The sequence below is a fragment of the Girardinichthys multiradiatus genome, chromosome 13, assembly GCF_021462225.1.
Source record: "Girardinichthys multiradiatus isolate DD_20200921_A chromosome 13, DD_fGirMul_XY1, whole genome shotgun sequence".
NCBI classification, from domain to species: Eukaryota; Metazoa; Chordata; class Actinopteri; order Cyprinodontiformes; family Goodeidae; genus Girardinichthys; species Girardinichthys multiradiatus.
In genome coordinates this window covers 3,677,757-3,702,169 of record NC_061806.1, presented here as the reverse complement: position 1 = coordinate 3,702,169, position 24,413 = coordinate 3,677,757, and the positions used below count along the sequence as shown (strand labels likewise).

General features: G+C 44.4%; 1 protein-coding gene across 1 annotated transcript in view; it reads right to left on the bottom strand.

The window, feature by feature from the left end:
- Positions 1 to 7,900: 7,900 nt before the first annotated feature.
- Positions 7,901 to 24,413, bottom strand: part of lrrc3b (leucine rich repeat containing 3B) — a 57,274-nt gene continuing 40,761 nt past the window's right edge. Inside the window, exon 2 of the mRNA XM_047383023.1 lies at positions 7,901 to 15,271. Within this exon, the coding sequence (XP_047238979.1) occupies positions 14,343 to 15,125 (783 nt within the window). The 5' untranslated portion in view covers positions 15,126 to 15,271 and the 3' untranslated portion in view covers positions 7,901 to 14,342. The remainder of the gene's footprint in view (positions 15,272 to 24,413) is intronic.

The following is a 24,413-nucleotide window of genomic DNA, read 5'->3' as shown; positions in this document are numbered from 1 at the left end:
GGCGGTGTGGCGGGGAGGAAGCTGATACAGGAGAGGGAGCAGTCCAAGACCCAACCTGTCACAAATAAAAAAAAAAAACAGGCACACACAGTCACAAACACCCACTCCCACCCTCATGCATACACATAAAATCACTCACACCCAACATAAGGATAACAACAATGGACATCACTCACTCACACTCCCCATGCATACTCTATACTCCCAGGTCCAGGCGCCTGTACCCCCTCAGGGCAACCAGCCCCCGGACCCAGGAGGTAGTCCCCTTCCCTCCTGGGGCAGAGGCAGGCAGACAGCGCCGGTACTTCCCAGACCCGGGTGACCCCGGCCCAGGTCCTGCCCCCCTGCCCTGAACCCAGTCCCCAACAACCCCCATCCACCTCCGGAGAGGGGGCTATGTACAAAAGAGGGGTCCACATGGCCCAAAGCAACCCGCCAACCAAAGCCGCCCCAGGCCGGAGCTGTCCCGACCACCCAACGAGCCCTGATCTCAACCCCATGAGTCTCCCACCCCCAGTGAACCCCAACAAGAACAAGAACCTCCCCACAGGGCCACCCACAACAAGGACACCAATATCAAACACATCCCCCTGAACCCAAACGGCACGAATCCCCACCCCCACAGGGGCACACCCCCACAGGTGAACTCCGTGGCCGAGAAGCCAATGAAGCCACACCCACACAGCGCAAGCTCCACACACAGCCCCGCTCTAAGAACCACGGCCACACCCCGCTCCCCCACCACACAGCGCGCCGCAACGGCAAGGCAAGGGCCCTGCGCAGCACCGCCCCCGCCCACCGGCGCAACAGGGCAGACCCCACCCAGCACCGCACCCACAACCGGACCCCCGACCCCACACCATGATGGGACAAACTCAGCCACCCAGAGGTCCCCGGCCAGCGGCAGGCACCCAGAGCCTTGACCCCACCACGCCCCCCTCAGCAACAAAAAACACTACATCACTGCCACTGCAATGACCGCCCAGGGAGAAACACTATCCAGCTCAGCTCCACCATCGCCGCCCAGCTGATCCAAACGCCAGTGACCCCACGCCCTAGAAGTGGACACAACCCCTCCACCCCACAGACTGCAGCCCCTCCACGCTACCCCCCAGTCCACCGCCCCGATCCTCCCTCGGACAAGACAGACAGCAGAGCAGCACACCTCCAAGCCCGCCCAACCCCCCCAGACAGTGCCAGCAGCTCCAGCTCACCAGTCCACGAGAGGGATACATGCACCGGCCGGGGACCTGGGCCATGCAGGCCAACCGCTCCAGGCCAAGCACACCCCGCCAGCCATCCCGGTGCAGTCACAAGACATGCTCTGCCGCCCCACCCACCCGACCGCCAACCGCAGCCCATCGCCCGACCCCGGGCCAGGACCACAGAAGGAAGCCATGGAAAGAAGGCCACGGCGGCCCCACTTACCGGGCACCCCGCCAAACCCACCCCCAAACCCGGGGGCGCCCCAGCCCACCGGCCATCCGCACCCCCGCAAGGCGCCCCCACGGCAATCCAGCCCCCCCCCCATCAAAGCGGGGCCACATCCCAATAAACGTCGGCTAAAACCCCCAAACCAGAGCCCGGCACCCCCCCAGCCGGCCGACCAGGGCCCAAAGCCAGGGACCAAGATCCAAGGGAACCCAAGCGATCCCGAGAGAGCCGAAACGCCAGCCCAGCACCACACAATCCCCAAGACCTGACCCCCAACTCAAACCCAACTAGAGGGCCCATTCCCTCTCCCGGCCTCCGACCACAGATGGGAAATAGCGAACGGGAGTGTGAAAAAACCCCAAGCCTGCCTCCGCCAGCTCAAATGTGGTGTTGATGCCAGAGCCCCGTTACCCAGTCCGCCGCCCGAAGTAGCCACCGACCCCCAACAAAAAGGACCCAGCCACAAACGCCCAAGCGGCCAAGAATGCGGCCCATCTCCAAACAAAGGAGAAGACCAGCCAGCCCTGCACAACCAAAATACACCACACAAAGGAGGGCACATTACCAGCACGTGATACGCCCCAGGGACCCCGAGCCCCAAGCCCACCCCAGACCCACCCAGGAGCAGCACGGGCACCAGGCCAGTGACCTATGTCTGTCGCCGCAGGCCCCCCAAAAGCATCGCATGCAGCTACCAGATGTCCCCCACAAGAGCCACCAAAGCCCCACCCCGGCCGGGACCGCAGCCCCCAGCGCCAGACCCCCCAGCGATCCCAGCCCAGGGACACCCCAAATGCCCCAACCCAGACACCCCCCCGAATCCACCACAACGCCCCACAGGATGAAGCCAAGGGCGCCCCACCCCCACTAGGTGATGTAGCCGATTAAATTCCATCGGTGAGTGTTTTCAAGCTATCCCTCAGTGTTTGGTTCTCAGCTGTTAGCGAAGCGAGTTGTTCTTGGCTAAACTCCAGACTCCCTCAGAGCTTGAAATTCCCTATGGAGAACCTCCACCAGGGCGAGACGGGCATCCAGGCTGGTTAGCTTCTTGTCAATAGAGTCCAGGACATCAGCGTAGCTTTTCTCTGGAGAGATAGTGGAGGTGCTGGTCGAGTACTCTGAACGGGTGCGTTTTGATGTTGGTGTGGCCATGGGTGGAGATTTTTGTGGCTTGCCCATTACAATGTTATCAAAACATATGTCCACGTAGCTCTCCAGGCTGTCCAAGGTTTCCTCGTCCAATTTGTTTTATTGGAAAAATATGAAACAGTGGTTAGTATTTTACACGTTTCTATGTTCGGCTTGAATTTATTGGCTTGTTTTACCTGAGTTCTGTCGTGTTTGTTTACCAATATACCGCCATATTACTTACGTACAACTCTCGCGAGATCTCAGCCGCTCATCACCAGCCCCTCCTATTCAATATCTACATGCTCCCCTAACTCAGATTTTAATAAACAACAACGTAAGTTATCATAACTATGCAGACGACACACAGCTATACATTACGGTGTCACCAGGTGACCATGAACCCATTCAAGCGCTGGGTAAATGCTTAGAAGAAATCAATGCATGGATGGGCCAAAATTTTCTTCAGCTGAAACAAAACAAAATTGAAGTAAAAATAATCTTTGGACCAAAGGAAGAGCGTTTAAAAGTTAGCACACAGCTTCAGTTTATACAGCTAGAAACCACCAGTCAGGCTCAAAACCTGGTGTAGTGATGGACTCAGACCTGAACCTTCAGGGGCACATAAAGGTAGTAACTAGGTCGGCCTTCTATCACCTAAAGAACATCTCCAGGATTAAAGCACTAATGTCTCAGCAGGACCTTGAAAAACTAATTCATGCGTTCATCTTTAGTAGAATTGATTACTGCAATGGTGTCTTCACAGGTCTGCCTAAAAGGTCGATCAGACAGCTGCAGTTGATCCAGAACTGTGCTGCCCGCGTCCTCACTAGAACTAAGAAAGTGGAGCACATCACCCCGGTTCTAAAGTCCCTACACTGGCTCGCTGTAGCTCAGAGAATAGAGTTTAAAATACTTCTGTTAGTCTTTAAATCACTGAATGGCTTAGCACCAAAATACATTACAGACTTGTTGTCAGTGTATCAACCACCCAGACCTCTCAGGTCATCTCACGCAAATCTACTCTGCATACCCAGAACCAGAACCAAACATGGAGAAGCTTTTGTCACAGTGGGTGGTTTGATTCTGTAATTGTTTATGTTTAGTCAGGTGTTTTTCCGTTACTAGCTTGGTTAGTCCTGGAGTCCTCATTTCTGGGTTTTGTTTCCTAGGTTCTGTTCTGTTGACTGTGTTTTTTATTGTATAAGATCTGTTATTTTTCCATGTCCTGATTCCTTGGGTTTGCTTACTGTTTGTTTCGTCAGGCTCCTCATGTTCTTGTTACCCCTATCTGGTTCACCTGCCCCTCTGTCTTCCTGCACGCCTGTTCCACACCTGTGTCTGTTTTCCACTGATTACCTGCCCTATTGTTTCATGTACACCTTTGTCTGTATTTAAGTTTGTCTTTGTCCTTTGTTCCACGCGGTGTTGTTAGTCTAATTTGGTTTGACCTAAGTTAGGCTGTCTGTTCCTACTGTTTTGTGGTATCCTGTGGTCCAGAAACCAGGATTGTTTTTGATGAACTGGATCTCTGTGAAACCTGGACTGGAGATTGTAAGTTGGCTCACCTCATTAAAGAAGAATAATCTCACCAACCATCTCCGCTCATCCTGCATCTCTGGTCCACCGATAAGATAGAAACCATGACAGCTTTTAGTTCTTATGCTCCAACAATCTGGAATAGACTCCCAGAAAACTGTAAAGGCGCTGAAACCCTAAATAGCTTTAAATCAAGATTAAAAGCGTATTTCTTTAGAGTGGCCTTTGAATGTGTCATCTAAACATTATTTAAGTTTTCAGTCCAATTTTTCTTTCATTTTCTTATTCATTATTCTATTCTCTTTATTTTATTTTATTTTTTTAAATTACCTCTGTTGATTTTCTGTATTACTGTAATGTTTTTCCTTATGTACAGCGCCTCGAGTGCCTTGTTGCTGAAAAGCGCTATATAAATAAACTTGACTTGACTTAATTAGTTAAAACTAATTTGACCTCATTCCAAATTCCTCAAGACAAACCCTTGGTTCTTAAATGAACATGCTCACTCTCAACTGTGATATCAAGGCATCATTTTATTGGTTATGGTTTATTTTTTTGTTATTAGTTTTCATCATTCTTCTCATTTGTACTTAGTAATGTACAGGTCCTTCTCAAAATATTAGCATATTGTGATAAAGTTCATTATTTTCCATAATGTCATGATGAAAATTTAACATTCATATATTTTAGATTCATTGCACACTAACTGAAATATTTCAGGTCTTTTATTGTCTTAATACGGATGATTTTGGCATACAGCTCATGAAAACCCAAAATTCCTATCTCACAAAATTAGCATATTTCATCCGACCAATAAAAGAAAAGTGTTTTTAATACAAAAAATGTCAACCTTCAAATAATCATGTACAGTTATGCACTCAATACTTGGTCGGGAATCCTTTTGCAGAAATGACTGCTTCGATGCGGCGTGGCATGGAGGCAATCAACCTGTGGCACTGCTGAGGTCTTATGGAGGCCCAGGATGCTTCGATAGCGGCCTTTAGCTCATCCAGAGTGTTGGGTCTTGAGTCTCTCAACGTTCTCTTCACAATATCCCACAGATTCTCTATGGGGTTCAGGTCAGGAGAGTTGGCAGGCCAATTGAGCACAGTGATACCATGGTCAGTAAACCATTTACCAGTGGTTTTGGCACTGTGAGCAGGTGCCAGGTCGTGCTGAAAAATGAAATCTTCATCTCCAAAAAGCTTTTCAGCAGATGGAAGCATGAAGTGCTCCAAAATCTCCTGATAGCTAGCTGCATTGACCCTGCCCTTGATAAAACACAGTGGACCAACACCAGCAGCTGACACGGCACCCCGGACCATCACTGACTGTGGGTACTTGACACTGGACTTCTGGCATTTTGGCATTTCCTTCTCCCCAGTCTTCCTCCAGACTCTGGCACCTTGATTTCCGAATGACATGCAGAATTTGCTTTCATCCGAAAAAAGTACTTTGGACCACTGAGCAACAATCCAGTGCTGCTTGTCTGTAGCCCAGGTCTGGGGAATGTGGCACCTGTAGCCCATTTCCTGCACACGCCTGTGCACGGTGGCTCTGGATGTTTCTACTCCAGACTCAGTCCACTGCTTCCGCAGGTCCCCCAAGGTCTGGAATCGGCCCTTCTCCACAATCTTCCTCAGGGTCCGGTCACCTTTTCTCGTTGTGCAGCGTTTTCTGCCACACTTTTTCCTTCCCACAGACTTCCCACTGAGGTGCCTTGATACAGCACTCTGGGAACAGCCTATTCGTTCAGAAATTTCTTTCTGTGTCTTACCCTCTTGCTTGAGGGTGTCAATAGTGGCCTTCTGGACAGCAGTCAGGTCGGCAGTCTTACCCATGATTGGGGTTTTGAGTGATGAACCAGGCTGGGAGTTTTAAAGGCCTCAGGAATCTTTTGCAGGTGTTTAGAGTTAACTCGTTGATTCAGATGATTAGGTTCATAGCTCGTTTAGAGACCCTTTTAATGATATGCTAATTTTGTGAGATAGGAATTTTGGGTTTTCATGAGCTGTATGCCAGAATCATCCGTATTAAGACAATAAAAGACCTGAAATATTTCAGTTAGTGTGCAATGAATCTAAAATATATGAATGTTAAATTTTCATCATGACATTATGGAAAATAATGAACTTTATCACAATATGCTAATATTTTGAGAAGGACCTGTAGTTCAGGGTTGATGGTCAAGTGTAAGAGTGACACCTCTTCAAGATAGTCCAGTTGCCATCAGCACTAAAGTTCAAGGGATGTTAATACTTATGTTTTAATCTTCTCTGTCCCATTTACTCCTCAAACAAATTAATGTATTTCAAATCAGTTGAGAAAAATGGAATACCAAAGGTCAATGCATTTCTCCTTTATTTCATTCTGTGTATGTCATGCCATTCCAACACAGCCATGATAGTTGTTGCTAACATCTGCTCTGACTAAGCACAAAGAGCAGTGGTAATTTACATCATGATTCTTAAAAGATCTTTACATCAACATGGTTCATTCTGGTTTTTTAGAACCTGCAAAACAATCCATCATATTGGGAGAATCCTAAATAAAAATGTTTTAAGACAAAAACCAGGAGTGGAAGAAAGAAGACATTAGTTTGAAACAGATGTAGGAGGAATTCAGGCACTTAGAAATCTCTCTGGTCCTTGGCTACTGAGTTTCATTACACTGTACATGCATTTTACACACCATCCTGATCCAGTCTTGAAACGTTTGTCCAGACATGACAAGGCTATGGGTATGGCACATTCAAGAACAACTAATTAAAGGGATTTCAAGTATTCCAGAAAAAAACAACATTTGTATTTACATTTAATCCTTTTTGTTCTATATCTGGACATCTCAATGTATTTCACTTGACTTAATTAACTACCATGGTTGAACACACAATTACCACTGTGTTATTTATCCATTCCTTTCAGTTTGAATCCAGAACCTGTAAAGCAACTATTTATCTGGTAAATGTCTTTGGGTTCTTATTAAATGTGAGTGGAATTGGGAAAATGTGCTCATTTCACATGAAAGTCTAATTTCCTGTGCATTTACATATCCCTGTTTACTTCGTCTTTCACTGGCTTACTCTATGTTTCTGTAAGCTCCAACAGCCATGAGGAGCAGGAAGCCATTAGAGAAGACACAATCGATTTTCTACTCAAGCGCTTCTTGGAACATTGCTGCACTCTGTTATTAAAGTGAAATGATGCATGCAGTGGCAGCATGATTTTGAATAGTCTTGTTTGTAATGATTAGTCATGATTGGGGTGGCCACACTGACTGCATCTTCAGACTTGAAGAGTCCATCATTTACTTTTTGGGTGAGTTAGAAGAAAAGTAAAGGGCAAACATTTACAATTGGCAAAACAGCAAAGACATTCGAGGACTCAAAAAACCACAGAACACCAACAAGAAGAGTTCACTGAAACTGATATTTAGTCTTATGCTCACTTTGGCTGAGCTGATATTTAACAATTCGTTTTGAGAGACAACAGCTGACTGAGGACAAGACAAATTAACATAAACATTACATTATTAAATAAATAAAAAGATTTCTGAATTAGAAACAGAAACCGTCTATAGATTTTTTTCTGTCTTTTTTAAAGTGCTCAGTTAAATGTTACAATTTTATGAAGCAAAACTGTTCAGCTGACATTAAAAATTTTATTTCTAACAAAATCGTTGTATGGCAGTTGACTGTAGATATTTTAGCAAACGTACAATAAGTGTGTACAGTTGGGATGATGTTGCAGTGGTGAAACTGCACCGGCCCACAAACCCACCCCCCACCCACCCTCCAGCCCCAACACCACATTACCCTCCTACAAAACAATTACATTTGGCCCTTGCCTTCCATGTAAAAAAGGTGGACGAGGTGAAACGTTGTCCACATGGAGACATCACTTTCTGTCTAAATGTGGTTAAAAGTTGTCTGTGTCAAATGGTTTAACAGAGAAAAAAATGTGATTTCTGTTATTGGTTTTAATTTGAGAATGACATGTGAGCTAAAATGTCATTTTTTTACACTTTCCTAAATAAGGATAAGGAGTGTTTGACTCGAACGAAGGATCCACGGAAAGATTCCCATGGATATTCAGTGTCAGAGTGTTGATGCAATTCAGTGCTGGCATCAATCCACTGACTCACAGGACAAAACAGAACATATTCAAGTCAAGCTGGATAAATTTTCTTGTTGGCTCTACAATTGGCTCTACATAGGGACCAATAGGTTTTAGAAGGTACTGGAATATGTCAAACATTATTTCCACTATGGGAGAAGAAGTGGAAGTGGCAAAGGAGCATAAACACCTCAGTGTTCACCTGGACAACAGACTGGACTGAAGGTTGAACAGTCATGCTGTCTGCAAGAAGGGATGGAGTATATTGTGAAGCTTAGTTCCTTCCTTGTGTGTAGCAAGAAGATCCAGATCTTCTAAAAGTCTGTTGTGGCTGAAGTGTCTTTAGATGCAAAAAAAAAACTGTCTAATGTTCAGTGACTCCAGATAACCTAACTACCTAAACCAATTTAAACCATTTAACACACAGCATCCAGGAAAAAGCTTTTGGGTTATGATATTTATCTTTAGCAACCTTTCTCCACTTCCATATATTCACTGCAGTTTGTGCGCTGGAGTAGTTTTGTACAATTGGGTTCAATACCGGAAACCCGTTTTTTGGTCACTTAACTCACAAAATGATTCTTATCTTAGTTTGTTGCTGAATAGTCAAAACTGACCAACACATCTGGCATCAGTAGGAAGCTATGAGAATAAGTGGTAAGTTTATAGTAGGAAGTTGCTTGTGCAAATTGTTGTCTAATAAACAGAAAGAGCTAAAGGGTAAAAAGCCAACTATTGTAAAACAGGGTTAAATTGACTACTGTTTTTATTTCTGGATTAAAGTTCAGTGTGCAGGAAGTGTGCAGGAAGACATCCATAGTGACATTCACACCAACCTCACACCAATCACAGCAGAAAATAGGCGTGAAGGTCAGTATTTATTTTTAATTAACCCCAGTAGGCACCATTAAAAGATTATTTTCACTTGGCTACCTTCTATTTGCATGAGGCCAATCAGGCAGCCAAAAGAAAGTCAATTTAAATTAGAATCTGCCTAAATATTTAGTCATCATCAAAAACAGCTTATCAGATCATTTTTTTACAGTTTTAAAAATAATTAATTTCAGTGTTCAAACAAAAAACCGACCAAAAGGGGGTTTTAATAAGACATAGAGTTCTATTATGTTATGTATTCCTAACAACCACAGGCTAGATCTTCAGAGGCTTTAACTGGGCTGGCGCAAAACTAAGTCTGTCATTTGGCATTTGAACCAACGTTTACACTGAGACACATCTCCTGTCTGGAGGGGAACCTGGAAATTGTAGAGTTCAGCTGGGATTGGAAAGGGTTTGAGATTTACTCAGGTCTACGTAGCTTTTGATGTGACCATAAAAATATACAAATTCTTAACATGATGCATTGGTAACAAACTCATAATAAATTGCTACATATGTAGTCCTACACAATGCATATACATCCTAATTATCATGGTTTCTTACCTCAGGCATAACCATTGTGAATGTCTATGACGAATGATTAGATCTGTTGGTATTCTTCAAGTAATGTACACTCACTGACTGAAAAACATTCAAGCACCAAGTTACACACCCAGAATGAATGGCCTGATTGTAACATGATTTGGTAGACATGCACACTGGCTAACAGGTCTAGAACCACCACCAGGGGTGTAACCAGTTCAGCTTGACAGCATTTGATAGGGGTTTGATGGAGATACCCTGTACACAGCTGAAGAACAGGTGGTCAAGTTGTGCAGTGGTCCAACATATGAAACAAAATGTGTTGACTCCCTCGCATACCCACTGGTTCCAGCGTTGGGCCTACCTGTGACATAAAGCTAAGTGTATAAAGCTCTAATCCTGATAATAGCTTTTATTTCTATACATGTAAATGCTTTGGCAACACTGCACATTCTATTTCAAAGCAAAACATTAGAAAGTATCAGATTTGTTCTGTTCTCTGTGGAACTTGAGAAAGAAGAAATATTAGGCTGTACCAAAAAGAGCACTGTCTGCATTTTCCTTTACAAACTCAACCATTTGTTGTGTAAACTGAAACATGCTTGAAGATTTAGCTTTCCTGTCAATCACTGAATGAATATTTATGTACCTCCTTTCTTCTAAGAAAGGCTTCAAATCTGTGTTGCATCGAGCCCAGAATGATTGCATTACTTTAAACACACTTCTCTGGATTTCTTGGATTTGCCTCAAAAACAGCATTGTATAGATTGCCCCACGGACTGGTCACCCCGTAACATAAATTTTGTTGTTCTGGAGCCAAGATGCTCCTCACTCACTTATTTATTTAGGTTTAGGTCACTTATGTATTTAGAGTTATTGTCTTGTTAACACCAGACAAGGGCATTTCCTCTTCAGAATAAGGAAACACAGCCTTTGCAAATATTCTAAAGTATTCAAACTGATTCCTGATTCATGATCCCTCCTATGTGATAAATGGGCCAAACACACTAAAATGAGCAACAAGCCCATAGCATGATGGTAAATGGCCTGAACTTGTATAGCGCTTTATCAAGTCCCTAGAGACTCCAAAGTGCTTTACACTACATCAGTCATCCGCACCAGCAAGCAAGTCGCCCAAAGACACGAACCAGCAACCCACCGATTACAGGATGAACTTCTACCACCTGAGGCACAGCTGCCCCTAAAATGAGCAACAAGCCCATAGCATGATGGTAAATGGCCTGAACTTGTATAGCGCTTTATCAAGTCCCTAGAGACTCCAAAGTGCTTTACACTACATCAGTCATCCGCACCAGCAAGCAAGTCGCCCAAAGACACGAACCAGCAACCCACCGATTACAAGATGAACTTCTACCACCTGAGGCACAGCCGCCCCTAAAATGAGCAACAAGCCCATAGCATGATACCTAATCCACCATGTTTCACATTCTGGCTTGAATTCGGTGTTTAGGGGTGGTCTGATGAGCTGTGTGCAGCCCCAAGAGCCTTGCTTTTATCAGTCCATCAAAAGATGCACCATTTCTCTTCAGGCCTGTCACTGGGAGCTGATCAATGACTGATCTTTTTTTAATTTTGCTCTTCTCAATCCATTTGATTGGTAGTCTGTTATTTCTTTTACATTTTAAAGTACTTGACATCATCTTACCTTGAGTTTCCTGCTCTTCTTTAAATGCCTTTTTCTTTCCAATCATATTTTAAATCAAAGCACTCTTTCCTTCAGAACAATGTCTGGAAAGACGCATTTTCCTCAGATTTTCAAAGAGTAAGGAACTCCAACAAGCATGTACCACCTTTACTACCTTTGTCCTTAAATAAGGGCTTCGTGTTTCACTCCTGTCAGTGATTAATTACTATGGTTGTCTGTCCTGATGCTGTCTAATCTTCTACAAAGCAAACTTTATTTCTGGGGGCATTCACTTACTGTTTTGACTGTTTTTCAGATGATCCAGTACCTAGATTTATTACTCCATTACTTAAACTATCTGGGGCTTTGTAAAAAGAACCCTTTATTTACCAATCACTGATCTGCATGTGTACCAGATTCAGTTAAATCAGTCCAGTGCTTCTGGGTGCCTAACTTTGTGTTTAGTGTTTTTGTTATTCAGCGTATCTTATATTGATTATATATAAAAATATAAATAAAGTGAATAATTGCAGAATATTGAAATATTCTAATCTTAATTTATGGTAAACATTAGTTAATGTGATTTCTCTCCAGAGAGACAACTTCGTTTATTACAAAAGAAACGTTCATTGTGCAGTAACATTTCACTATTTGACCAAAGAATCGTATTTGGCAACACACTGCTAAAACTATCACAAAGACTAGTTTTGTCTTTTTTCTTATTGTATCACTACATATATTTCTAAAAGTAAGCTGTTGTAGTCTTAGATATGGACAAGGGCTCACAAGAGACGAGTTGACCAAATTATGTGCAAATGATAAAATTAGCAAACCAAATGCACTGTTTGCATTCTAACGACACACATCAATAACCCACCACAAATTATGAATTGTCATACTTCTGTAGAAATTCACAAAAATCATCTCATGTTAAATGCAATGGGTTTAGTGGTTCAACTGTGCCTAACTGTATTCATGACAGATTAAACACTGATACCACTGGGGATGCTACATTAGTTGAACAGAGCTGTAAAAGTTGATTTGCCTCCTGACAGATTTCTTATGTTTCTGCTTTAAGAAACACTTTTCAGAAGACTTTTAAAATCAGTTATATTAAGAAAACATTTAAATAGAACCTGTCTGAGAACATGAAGTAAGCTAAAGGATCTCAAAAAAAAACAAACACGTCAGGTCTAAAAATCAAAAAATAATTAAGAGTAGATGGAGTCATTGTCATGAATAAATCTAGAAAGCCATTTCTAAGGCTCTGGGACCCCAGAGAATAACAGTGAGGACCATGGATTCAAACAGAGAAAACATGGAACAGTGAAGAGCTTTCTCAGGAGCAGCAGCCTACCGAGATTAATCCAAGAGCTCAGCAATGACTCATCCTGGAGATACCAAAATAACCCAGAACAATATCTAAACCTGTGCAGGTCTAACTGTGTCAATCAGGGTTCATGATTTAACAAAGAGAGAATGGACAAAAATGGCTTCCAAAGGTTTAAGGTGTTTGTCTTGTTACATCTGCTGTACAATTAACAGCATTTTAGACAAAGAACATCATACCCACAGTCAATCATGGTACTGTGGCCTGCTTGGCTGCTTCAGGACATGAACGGTTTGCTATAACTGGTTAAGACCATGAATTCTGCTCTCTACCAGAAGATCCTGAAGAAGAATGTGTGGTCAGTTTGTGACCTTAAGCCTCACCGCACTTGGGTGATGCAGCATGGCAATGATTAAAAGCACACCAGCAAGTCTGTCTCTAAATGTGTAAAAAAACACTAAATAAAGGTTTTGGAGTAGCATGATGTGATGGACTGGCAACCTGTCCAGGGTGTACCCCGCCTCTCGCCCATAGACTGCTGGAGATAGGCACCAGCTTCCCCGCGACCCACTATGGAATAAGCGGTAGAAAATTACTGACTGACTGACTGACTGAGTAGCATGATCCAACATTAGATTTAAACTTGACTGAGATGCTGTGGCATGATCTTTAACAGGCTGTTCATGCTGGAAAACCCTCCAATGGTGCTTAATTAAAACAGTTCTACAAAGAACAGTAGGCCAAAATTTTTTCACAGCGATGTAAAAGACTCATTACCAAAAATGCTTGATGGCAGTTGTTGCTGAGACGTAGGGCACAACCAGTTGTTAGGTTTAGTGGGTAATTACTTTTCACATAGGGCCATACTTGTTTGGATAGCTTTTTGTCCTAACTAAATGAAATTATCATTTAAAAATGCATTTGTATTTATTCAGGTTATCCTTGTCACATTTAAATGTGACAGAAAAGCAAAGACTGAAGAAATCTATAAGGGGGCAAATGCTCACAGTACTGTATTCGTTTAACACAAAAGCTACACCTTCCGCCCAATCAAAATGAACCTATCAATGGAAAACAGAGATGCAACCATTAAAACTACATAAATTCCAACAAACATATTTTGTTGTATGAAACAACATTGCTCTTCTTTTATTTCTGGCAGGAATTAGCTACCTTGGAATTCATTATAATGTGTTATTACCCATTGTTGGTATTTTTCAATAAAGCATGGCAAGAAGATTTGTCTATATAAAAGACAGGCCTACCTAGGTAAAGACTAGGAGGCACATAAGAAACCTTTTGTCCAATTTTTTAAAACACCATGGAAATTAAATACACTTTGTTTCCATGCCAGGTTCCGGAGAAGCTGACAATATTATGCTGTTTGACACTGAAAAATAGGGGCTTTATGTAAAGGACCATATCGTCTTACGACCATAATTTCTTTTCACGTTATCTAAATTTTTATCTAAAAAGCCATTAATATTTCAACCTGAGATTATATTTTTTTAAATGTTATAGTTTGAAGACGTTGTGGGTCTTGCCTTATTTCTTGTCAGATTTCACTTCAAACTTAAACTGAGCTTGGTGAAGACATACGACAAAGGTTTCAAAGTACAAACTTTTGATGCTCACAGAGACTAAAGTTTAAAATAGTAAACACTATAAATGTGGGTCCTGTTGCGTAAACATTTCATTAAGTCAGTGATGAAGACTCATTGTGGTGCTGCTGTCAGACAACAGTGCTTATATCGTCAGCATCATCAGGTTTCTTGGGCTTACTGGGAAGAGACTTGAGGTACTCCAGGTGGCGTCGGGCGTCTTCCTGGTTCTGTCGAACATAGTACACCACATATGATATAACCATTGCAAACCAACCAAACATGGTGACCAGCATAGCATAGTCTGTTGTCCTTTTTGCCAGATTACATAGATCAATGTCCACTGCCAAGAAAGGCCGCCCCTCCTGATCGAGAAGTTCAGAGCTTCTGCAGAGGACCCTGGCTGCGGCCTCATGGTTGTGTGCCATTCCACCAATGGCCTGCTGGAGTGCGCAGTCACAGTGCCAGGGATTATCATCCACAATGATGCGGGCCTTCAACCGAGCAAAAGCATCCCTGTGAACGCTAGTGATGCGGTTGTGGGAAAGGTCCAGCACCTGTAATGTCCCCTCTATGCCACTAAAGGAACCTTCCCCTAAAGTTTCCACTGCATTATAAGAGAGGTTCAGCTCCCTCAAAAGCCGGAGTCCACGGAAGGCTTGATCAGGCACAGCACCTATTTGGTTGTGGTCCAGCCTCAGAAGGACAGTGTCGACTGGGAGGTTGGGGGGAATCTCTTTGAGGCGGGACTGACTGCAGGTAACATTGAGACCGTGGAGGTGGGGGTCGCGTAAACAGCTGCAGCCCTTTGGACACATGCTGGCTGAGGGGAAGCACAAGGCCATGAGGACAAGGCTCTGAAGGAGCAGGCACATGGGGATGGAGCGCGATAGCCACAAGTCCAGCAGAGTCATACTGATGAGCCTCCAGCAGCATCCCGCCTGGGGCCGCAACACCACCACTGGTCCTTTATACACATGACATAGTGGCTGCTGGACCTTACACTCCACTTACCACCAACGCCGGTGTGTGAACTGATCTTATCATGCTGTGTTGGGACCTGGAATGACATAAACAGAAAGTCAATCAAGACACTTTATCCATTGTTTTAGGACTATTATTCAGTCAATATTTTTAACAGACTATTTAGAAATATGTACACACTGTTATCTATGTGTATTTTGATAATTCACACAGAATACACAATGTACCCAGAGCCCTTTTCCATTGGCTGTATTTAGCACACTCCACTCGGCGGGCTTTGTGAATATTTCCATTAAATTTTTTCCGTACCCATACCTACATTTTTGGTACCTGCTCCTCAGCAGGTATGACTGGGGCTGAGTAAGGACTACATGTGATGTGAACAGACTGCTGTTCACTGATTGGCCAGGAGATCAGGAGATCATTGAGGCCTGCAGAAGCTACAGAAGCTCCCAAGGGACGTTGTCTTTAGGTAAAACGTTTTTTTCCTGTCTAAAAGAGGACGACAGGACCGCAGCATCATACGCCTTCCTACGTGCTCATCCAGGTAGCAAGAGCTAAGGCTTGTCACCCTGTCGCTTTCTCCAAGCTCCCTTCTGCATCTGTGAAAGCTAAACAACTCATCCACCATGTTTTTAGAGTTCACGGACTCTCTTCAGAGATGAGATTGAGGCCCCAAGTTCACATCTGAAGTGCGGAAGGATGTCTGTTCAGCCCTCGGTGCTCAAACCAAACTCTCTTCTGGTTTTCACCCACAGACTAATGGCCAATGTGATCATCTCAATCAAGAGATGGAAAATACTCTACGGTGTCTCTGCACCAAAACCCTACTTCCTGGAGCTATCATCTGATCTGGGCAAAATACGCACATGATTCCTACATCTCCCCCGCATCAGGGGGAGATCCCTCCTGAGTACCTCAAGTCTCTGGATGTTGTGGGGCTGTCATAGTTGACACGCCTCTTCAACATTGCGTGGCGGTCAGGGACAGAGCCTATGGACTGGCAGACTGGGGTGGTGGTCCCCCTTCATAAGAAGGGTGACCGGAGGGTGTATTCCAACTACAGGGGGATCACACTCCTCAGCCTCCCTGGTAAGGCCTACGCCAGGGTATTAGAGAGGAGAGTCCGGCCGATTGTCCAGCCTTGGCTTCAGGAGGAGCAGTGTGGTTTTCGTCCTGGCCGTGGAACACTGGACCAGCTCTATACCCTCTACAGGGTACTATTTGCCCAACCGGTCTACATGTGTTTTGTGGACCTGGAGAAGGCATTCGACTGTATCCCTCGTGATGCCCTGTGGGGGGTGCTCCAGGAGTATGGAGTCGGGGGCCCTTTATTAGTGGCCATCCGGTCTCTGTACAAGCGGAGCAGGAATTTGGTTTGCATTGCCGGCACTAAGCCGGACCTGTTCCCGGTGCATGTTGGACTCCGGCAGGGCTGCCCTTTGTCACCGGTCCTGTTCATAACTTTTATGGACAGGATTTCTAGGCGCAGCCAAGGGCCAGAGGGGGTCTGGTTTGGGGACCAGAGGATTTCATCTCTTCTTTCTGCAGATGACGTAGTCATGCTGGCCCCCTTTAGCCAAGACCTACAGCATGCGCTGGGGCAGTGCGCAGCCGAGTGTGAAGCTGCTGGGATGAGGATCAGCTCCTCCAAGTCCGAGGCTGTGGTTCTCGACCGGAAAAGGGTGGCTTGTCCTCTTCAGGTTGGAGGGGAGTTCCTGCCTCAAATGGAGGAGTTTAAGTATCTCAGGGGTCTTGTTCAGGAGTGAGGGTCCGTTGTGGTGAAGAGAGAGCTAAGCCGAAAAGCGAAGCTCTCGCTTTACCGGTCGGTCTACATTCCTTCCATCACCTATGGCCATGAACTTTTGGTGATGACCGAAAGAACGAGATCGCGGATACAAGCGGCTGAAATGAGCTTCTTTCGTAGGGTTGCCAGGCACTCCCTTAGAGATAGGGTGAGGAGCTTGGCCATCCGGGAGGGGCTCGGAGTAGAGCTGCTGCTCTTCCACATCGAGAGGAGCCAGTTGAGGTGGTTCGGGCATCTATACTGGATGCCTCCTGGACGCCTTCCTTGGGAGGTGTTCCAGGCTCGTCCAACCGGGAGGAGGCCCAGGGGACGGCCCAGGACACGCTGGGGGGACTATGTCTCTCGGCTGGCCTGGGAACGCCTTGGGCTCCCCTCGGAGGAGCTGCAGGAGGTGTCTGGGGAGAGGGACGTCTGGGTGTCTCTGCTGAGTCTGCTGCCCCCGCGACCAGGTCCCGGATAAGCGGAAGACGACGAGTATGACGAGTACGAGTCCTTAAAACAAGTCAAAATGAGGCTCAGTATTGTGATTGGCCTCCACGTGTCTGTATGACCTCCCTACAACGCCTGGGCATGCTCCTGATGAGACGGCAGATGGTCTCGTGAGGGATCTCCTCCCAGACCTGGACTAAAGCATCCGCCAACTCCTGGACAGTCTGTGGTGCAACGTGACGTTGGTGGATGGAGCAAGACATAATGTCCCAGATGTGCTCAATCGGATTTAGGTCTGGGGAACGGGCGGGCCAGTCCATAGCTTCAATGCCTTCATCTTGCAGGAACTGCTGACACACTCCAGCCACATGAGGTCTAGCATTGTCCTGCATTAGGAGGAACCCAGGGCCAACCGCACCAGCATATGGTCTCACAAGGGGTCTGAGGATCTCATCTCGGTACCTAATGGCAGCCAGACTACCTCTGGCGAGCACATGGAGGGTCATGCAGCCCTCCAAAGAAATGCCCCCCACACCATTACTGACCCACTGCCAAACCGGTCATGCTGAAGGATGTTGCAGGCAGCAGATCGATCTCCACGATGTCTCCAGACTCTGGACACTACCCTGACAGACACAGCCAACCTTCTTGCTACAGCTCGCATTGATGTGCCATCCTGGATGAGCTGCACTACCTGACCCACTTGTGTGAGTTGTAGAGTCCGTCTCATGAGTGTGAAAGCCCCCACCAACATTCAACAGAGATCAAAACATCAGCCAGATGTGCACTTAAACCATAACACCTATTTCTCAGAGTTTACTGCTGTGCTGCGCTTGACGACGCTCGTATTGTTCCTATGCGCATGCGGGTCAGTTTGGAGCCGCAACATTTCAAAGTAATGTGAACGACCACACAAAACAAATCCTGTGTTAGGATTATGATTAATAAATATTTATCAAAACTTATAATTAAAAATCATAAATCAGGAAAATAGTTTTCTCAACCAAAAATCATTGCTTATTAATAGAAATCAGAAATGTCCTCTAGGGTTGTGATTATGGACTCAAAGCACGTAATAATTACAATTAGTTAATTATCCTTAATAAACAATAATTATTAACCAAAACCATGCTAAATGTCACTGTTTAATCAGCTACCTCACCAATAGGTGGGGGAACTTTGACCTTATTTTGACAGATAAATCACTCTTGCACAAAATAAACACAAATGTTTCTCTTATATATATGTGAAAATTTATTGAAACCATATAGCCTTATTATAATTACTTTCTTGGTCCAAAAACCTTCACCTACCTAACAAGCACTGTTCTAAACAAAGAGGATAAAAATTACTAGCTAACAATAATAATAAACGAACATATATGCGCATTGGGTGTCTAGGGAGATCAAACCAGCAGTTTTATGGACAAAATGTGCACTTTGGGTTAGCCTGAAAAGTGGAGCAGGTTCTGTCGCTCCAGATATGCGCCTCCGTTGCGTTGTCCCATGAGACAAGCAGGAAATAGCAACAAACGTTTATTTTCTGGGGGTTTTATAATCCTGGGTGATGTCAGAGCTGCGACGTCAGTTGAGCTGCGCATGTCGAACTGTGCAGCCCAGTCGGTCAATGCCCCCAAAATGGATGACCCGAATACCTGAAAAAATTGGATTTGAGACCTGCAGTGGGAACGCAACCTAAAGCTGACCATTTTATTTAATCGGAAACATTCTGCATCGCTTTTGATTTTAGGCCCTTGTAGAATATAAAATATCTATGTGTGTAATATGACTTATCTATGTGTGTAACTGCAATGTGTGGAAATAGGGGGGTCAAGCTTAGGGAGTGAAGCATAGAACGGGCCTAGGGGAGTGAAAACATAGGGAGTGAGAAGCATAGAGAGTGCAAGGTCATAAATTAGAAGAGGACAGGGAAGGCCAGAGACAGGGGAGGAAGAGTTGCATGTTACAATCAGAAGCATTCCTTATTTGGACTGTTATGTTATGTTATACATGTGTGCCATGATATATGTATATGTTGAACACACCCTTGAGACTAAATAAAACTAGCTGGAAGCAAGAGTTGATCAGAGTTGGGCTCGCAGATACTTGGCTGGAGTCTCCATCTCTCACTCTGCAGAGGCGAACATAAAGTAGATTGTACTTGTGTTTATTTCACTCTTTGAAACCTGTACCCAAATCAACGGACCCGGGGAAGCAGAGATGGCTTCAACAATTGGTGGCTCGTCCGGGATTTGGAACAACAGGCGAAATAAATTCGGACCACTGACGAGGACCAACAGGCATCAGACACGGCTAGCCAAAAACTACAGAACAGGTAAGCAGAACCTGTTTAATCGAAACTCTGCTTTTGGATTTTCGATAGGCTAAATTAATATTCTGTCTGATGTCTAAGTAAGTCTGAGTCAGGGAAAACTTAAGAAAAAGAGTGTCATAAATGTTGACTAGGATTTAAACTGGTGAATAGGAGGTTGTTTTAAACTGGTGAATAAGATGTTGTTTTAAGAGAATTACAAGACTTAGTGGTGCTATTGTGTGGAAAAATATAGTAGTTTCTCGAACGTGGCAGTTCAGAGTACTCCTCGGTGGAGGTTTACTATTTGCTAGGTTTGAGGCCTAAGGAATTGAGAAACCTTAAATTCTATAGAAAAGTAAATACACTAAGATCAGGCAAAACACTTGGGTGTGAATGCCGTGTTTTACGGGAGTTCTGCCTCAGTAAAACCGGATTACAGACATAATAAAAGCACAAACACAGTCTGAGAATAAGTCCTGTGAAGTGATAAACTGTGAGTTGGAGGAAATAATCCAATGAGATCAGGTTTGTGATAAAATAAATGAACTGTGAGCTGAATACAAGAATTCAGCAAGACCAGGCTTTTTGGTAAAAAACTCATGAGCTGTGCGCAGAGGAAATAATCTGTGTTACAGACTTGTTAGGAGTGAGTGAAAATTTGTGTATGACTGGAGAAGCAGCTGTGGATAGCAGCTGTCTCTCATTGCGGGTGTTTGAGTGCAGTTTTCTATCTAGAAACCTTACGGTGGCAACGGCAGTGCATTGGATTAATTCATGTGAGATGTGCAGGCAGTTCAATACCAGACCAACCTTGAAGACAGCACCTGGAAAGTTCCCAGTAGACCCAATGGCAGGAAAAGAGGTTATCATTGATTATACAGACATGACTGAGAGAGTGAATGGGTTCAGATATCTGTTGGTGTGTGTGGATGCATTTACTGGATGGCCGGAGGCGTGGCCTACAAAAAAGGAAGACAGCAAATCTGTGGTAAAGTGTTTGATAAATCATTATATCCCTAGACACGGTTTTCCAGCTAAAATAAGGTCTGACAACGGAACACATTTCAAAAATGAGGAACTCAAAGAAGTGGGAAGATTTCTGGGACTAAAACACTCATTTGGCACTGTGTATAATCCACAGTCACAGGGGAAGGTTGAAAGAATGAATCGAACCCTTAAGACCAAATTGGCTAAGATCTGTGCACAGTCCAAAATGAATTGGGTTACGGCTTTGCCATTAGCTCGGATGTCTGTACGGAGTTCTATAAATCAGAAACACGGTTTGACCCAACATGAGCTGCAAACAGGGAGGCCATTCCCAGGTCTACAAACAAGGTTACCGTTTCTCACTGAGTGTGAACAATCTATGTCTCATCGTGATTATTACAGATCTCTCCACAGTCTTGTTACAGCTTTCTCCAAACAGATCCCAGCAGAACCAGAGACCAGGGTTGGAATTACTACATCAGAAGCCGAGTGGGTCCTCCTGAAAGTCATCAAAAGAAAGTGGTCAGAGCCAAGGTGGACCAGTCCATTCCAGGTCACAGAGAGGACAACCCATGCAGTCAGGCTGAAGGGCAAAGGCGCTACTTGGTATCACTGGAGCCAGTGTGCAGGAGCAGAACCACCTCAACGATCCCTTTCTCAGGTCCAGGAGGATCTGAGCGAAAACACAGGAGAAGACAATCTCACTTCTCTCACCCAAGAAGGGGCAGAATAATCCCCGGGTGAGATAAATTAGCTCTAGGTCAGTCTACACCTGAGAGCTGAAGATCAGATTTCTCACACCACTGAAGGGGCAGAATAATCCCCAGGTGTGAGAACGCCAGGCCCCAGGTCAGTCTACACCTGGGAGCTGAAGAGGAGAAAGAACAGCAGAAGGAGAGGCGGGACGGATTGAGTTTCTCTCTCACTGGAAGTGGTGGAGCTTCTCTCCCACCCCAGAAGACACCGTTTGGCGAACATTTTATATTTTATACTACATTTTGATTTTTTGTATTTTTTTTCAGGTTATGATTTAACTTTCTATGTTTATGTTTTGAGTTTTATAAGTTTTTAAAAAATGATGAGTACCCAAAGAAAGGGAATTAGACTCTCTAGGAGTTTTATCATAGGTGGAGTGTTAATCTCAGTATTCATTGTTACGTTTATCTTATGGTATTTTTGTGAACTTCCATTCCAGATATGTTCTGAAAATCACTCCGGGAAGGTGTCCAAAAGGTCTAGGGTAACTCCATCCGGGGACGTATGCTTTAAGCGTTATGGGGGATTAGAATTAAATTACACGTTAGGAGCAACTACCACTTTTCGGTTTGACCTGTGTGATGTTATAAAGTGTGGGAAGAATCCGACTGCCTGGTTGGGGTATAATGTGTATTTGTGTGCCAATGTCGACGTGTCCACCCAATGCGCTGCAGGCAGGACTATGAGTTTATATGGGGAAACGAGCTTTGCGGAACTTTGGGTCACACGGTGGGGTATACGGGTAGGTGGACACCCACCCTGACATATATAAATTTACGGAATAAAGAAAAAGCCAAACAAATCAGCCTGGTACGGGCGTTAACGCATAGCACACTGGGGGGTGTCAATACACTATTTTTGTCTATAAAATCGTTACAAGAAGGTTTGCATCGCACCTCTCACAAGTGGGATGAGGTGATGTATTTCACTTTAGGGGTAGAGGTAACAGGGACCGACCCCCAGGTTCTAATCAAAGTCAATTTAAATAAACCGACTCCCCAGGTGCAGGCCACTAGCACTCCTACAATTCCAGAACCAGAACATCAACTAGAAGGGGTGATGAAAGTAGATTACTCCACCCTGCAGCCTCTAGAAATAATCCAGATGGCCACAGGTTATGCAGATGATAATCTTTGGCTGCAATGGATGACGCAAATCGCAAAGGAACAAAGTAGGTCTGACTGCATTGTATGTGCATCTGCAAGACCACACTTAACCACTGACCCAGCCCCCTTATATCCGGAAGATGCTTGGGGGTACAGTTGCATGTTACAACTAACTAAAGAAGCCACCCCAGCCAACTGTACCACGCTAGCTAGCATCTTTCAACCCATCCCAAACAATACTAAGACAGGACCATTCACTCCTCAGAGGCTGAATGGGACATATTTTTGTTTTGAGTTCACCTCAAACATCCCAGAGGTGAATGTAGGACAAATTCCCTCGGACTGGTGTAATACCACCACGTCTGGGAAAGTGATTGGACTCTGGGCACGATCAGGATTATATTATTACTGCGGAGGATATAGACTTCTCACTAATATACCAGATAACACCATAGGAGTATGTGCAATGGTCAGATTGCAGGCCCCGTTGATTTTAATTGGTTTTAATATTACCTCTGTGACATATCAACAAGATAAGGCACTGGCACTCACTCGCAGGAGAAGACATATTATGAAAAGAAGCACTTCAACCACTTTTGACCTGAGTCAGGGTTCCCCCACCTATATAGATGCAAATGGAGTTCCGCGAGGAGTCCCGAATGAGTATAAACTTGCAGATCAAATATCAGCTGGATCTGAAAACATCCCTATTATAGCTGCCTTGTTCCCAGTAACTCCCAATAAAAATGTAGACCGCAATAATTATATTCATTATAATGTTTTGCGGCTGGCAAATCTAACTCGAGACGCTGTAGAAGGTTTATCTGAACAATTGGCCCCAACTTCTCTCATGGCAGTACAAAATAAGATGGCATTGGATATGTTGTTAGCTGAAAATGGTGGCGTGTGTGCCATGTTTGGAGATATGTGTTGTACTTTTATTCCCAATAACACTGCACCGGACGGTTCAGTGTCAAGGGCCTTAGAGGGACTTAAAACCCTCTCCGCCACCATGCATGAACATTCTGGAATTGATAATCCCCTGGAGGAGTGGATGTCAGGGATATTTGGACACTGGAATGGTTTGATAATGTCTTTAATAATTTCTATTGCAGTATTTGTAGCTATAATGATAACCTGTGGATGTTGTTGTGTCCCATGCATTCGTTCTCTGATGGTGCGCCTCATCACCTCTGCAATTGAGCAGAAGGATCCAAAGATAACGATGCCACTGTTGCAAACTGACTATAACCAAGATGAGGACTCAGAGTGTGAATTCATGGACACATAATATGATGCATGCATGTGTTTAATGATTTTCTCTTTTACAGGTGGTACAGTAATATTTTTACATTATTTCTACTTATCTTTAGAAGGACATTTTAGATTGTGAACTCTTTTATAAGAGTTCAAAAGGGGGAATTGTAGAATATAAAATATCTATGTGTGTAATATGACTTATCTATGTGTGTAACTGCAATGTGTGGAAATAGGGGGGTCAAGCTTAGGGAGTGAAGCAAAGAAGGGGCCTAGGGGAGTGAAAACATAGGGAGTGAGAAGCATAGAGAGTGCAAGGTCATAAATTAGAAGAGGACAAGGAAGGCCAGAGACAGGGGAGGATGAGTTGCATGTTACAATCAGAAGTATTCCTTATTTGGACTGTTATGTTATGTTATACATGTGTGCCATGATATATGTATATGTTGAGCACACCCTTGAGACTGAATAAAACTAGCTGGAAGCAAGAGTTGATCAGAGTTGGGCTCGCAGATACTTGGCTGGAGTCTCCATCTCTCACTCTGCAGAGGCGAACATAAAGT